At 30.6% G+C, this 644-nt stretch overlaps 1 protein-coding gene across 1 annotated transcript in view; it reads right to left on the minus strand.

Annotated features, from left to right (window-relative positions):
• The window catches only part of LOC109339874, a 1,884-nt gene extending 1,479 nt beyond the window's left edge, over positions 1–405 (minus strand). Inside the window, exon 1 of the mRNA XM_019577403.1 lies at positions 142–405. Within this exon, the coding sequence (XP_019432948.1) occupies positions 142–405 (264 nt within the window). The remainder of the gene's footprint in view (positions 1–141) is intronic.
• Between the last annotated feature and the right edge of the window lie 239 nt (positions 406–644).

A 644-nucleotide genomic window follows, 5' to 3' on the forward strand; every position in this document is an offset into this window, starting at 1 on the left:
CCCCCTTTGAGATCCAGAAGGTAATGTTATGGCAACATCTTCCACTCTATAATCACTTGGATTACTTTCCTCGTACTCTTCTTGAGTTTTTCTTTTCTTGTTTCTGCATTCATCAATATTTTGTTTCATTTGAAATTTCACATCCTCAGGAACTTTCTTACATTGCTCAACTTGCCCTCTTTCTCCAGCCAAATGGCTCTTGAGCCTATTAATTTCAGCAGCTCTGATAATCTTTTTACAATAGAGGCATGATAAAACAGTTTTTCCATTACCTTCAATAGCTTGTGTACAATGCGCCCAAGCTAAATCTGATTTCTGTCTAACATATCTTTGAGAGGAATTTTGTATTGATGCTTGTGAAGAAGGTGGTTCTATTTCGCGTTCATTAGATTGATTAGAAGACATCTATAACAAAAGCATAACAAATAACAATAACAAATCATCATATGGAATAACTTAACAATATAGAAAACTTATAAATATTACTATAACAATTAGATATTGACAAAAACTTATTAGCTATGAACTTATTATTATATTATCCTATTACTGTTATTTATAATTATTATTACTAATCAAAATTGAAGTCGTGAAACAATGGCAAATTCATTAAGATTTTAAAGTCAAAACACTGCACTATTTCA

This window comes from Lupinus angustifolius, unplaced genomic scaffold (assembly GCF_001865875.1).
Source record: "Lupinus angustifolius cultivar Tanjil unplaced genomic scaffold, LupAngTanjil_v1.0 Scaffold_118, whole genome shotgun sequence".
NCBI lineage: Eukaryota > Viridiplantae > Streptophyta > Magnoliopsida > Fabales > Fabaceae > Lupinus > Lupinus angustifolius.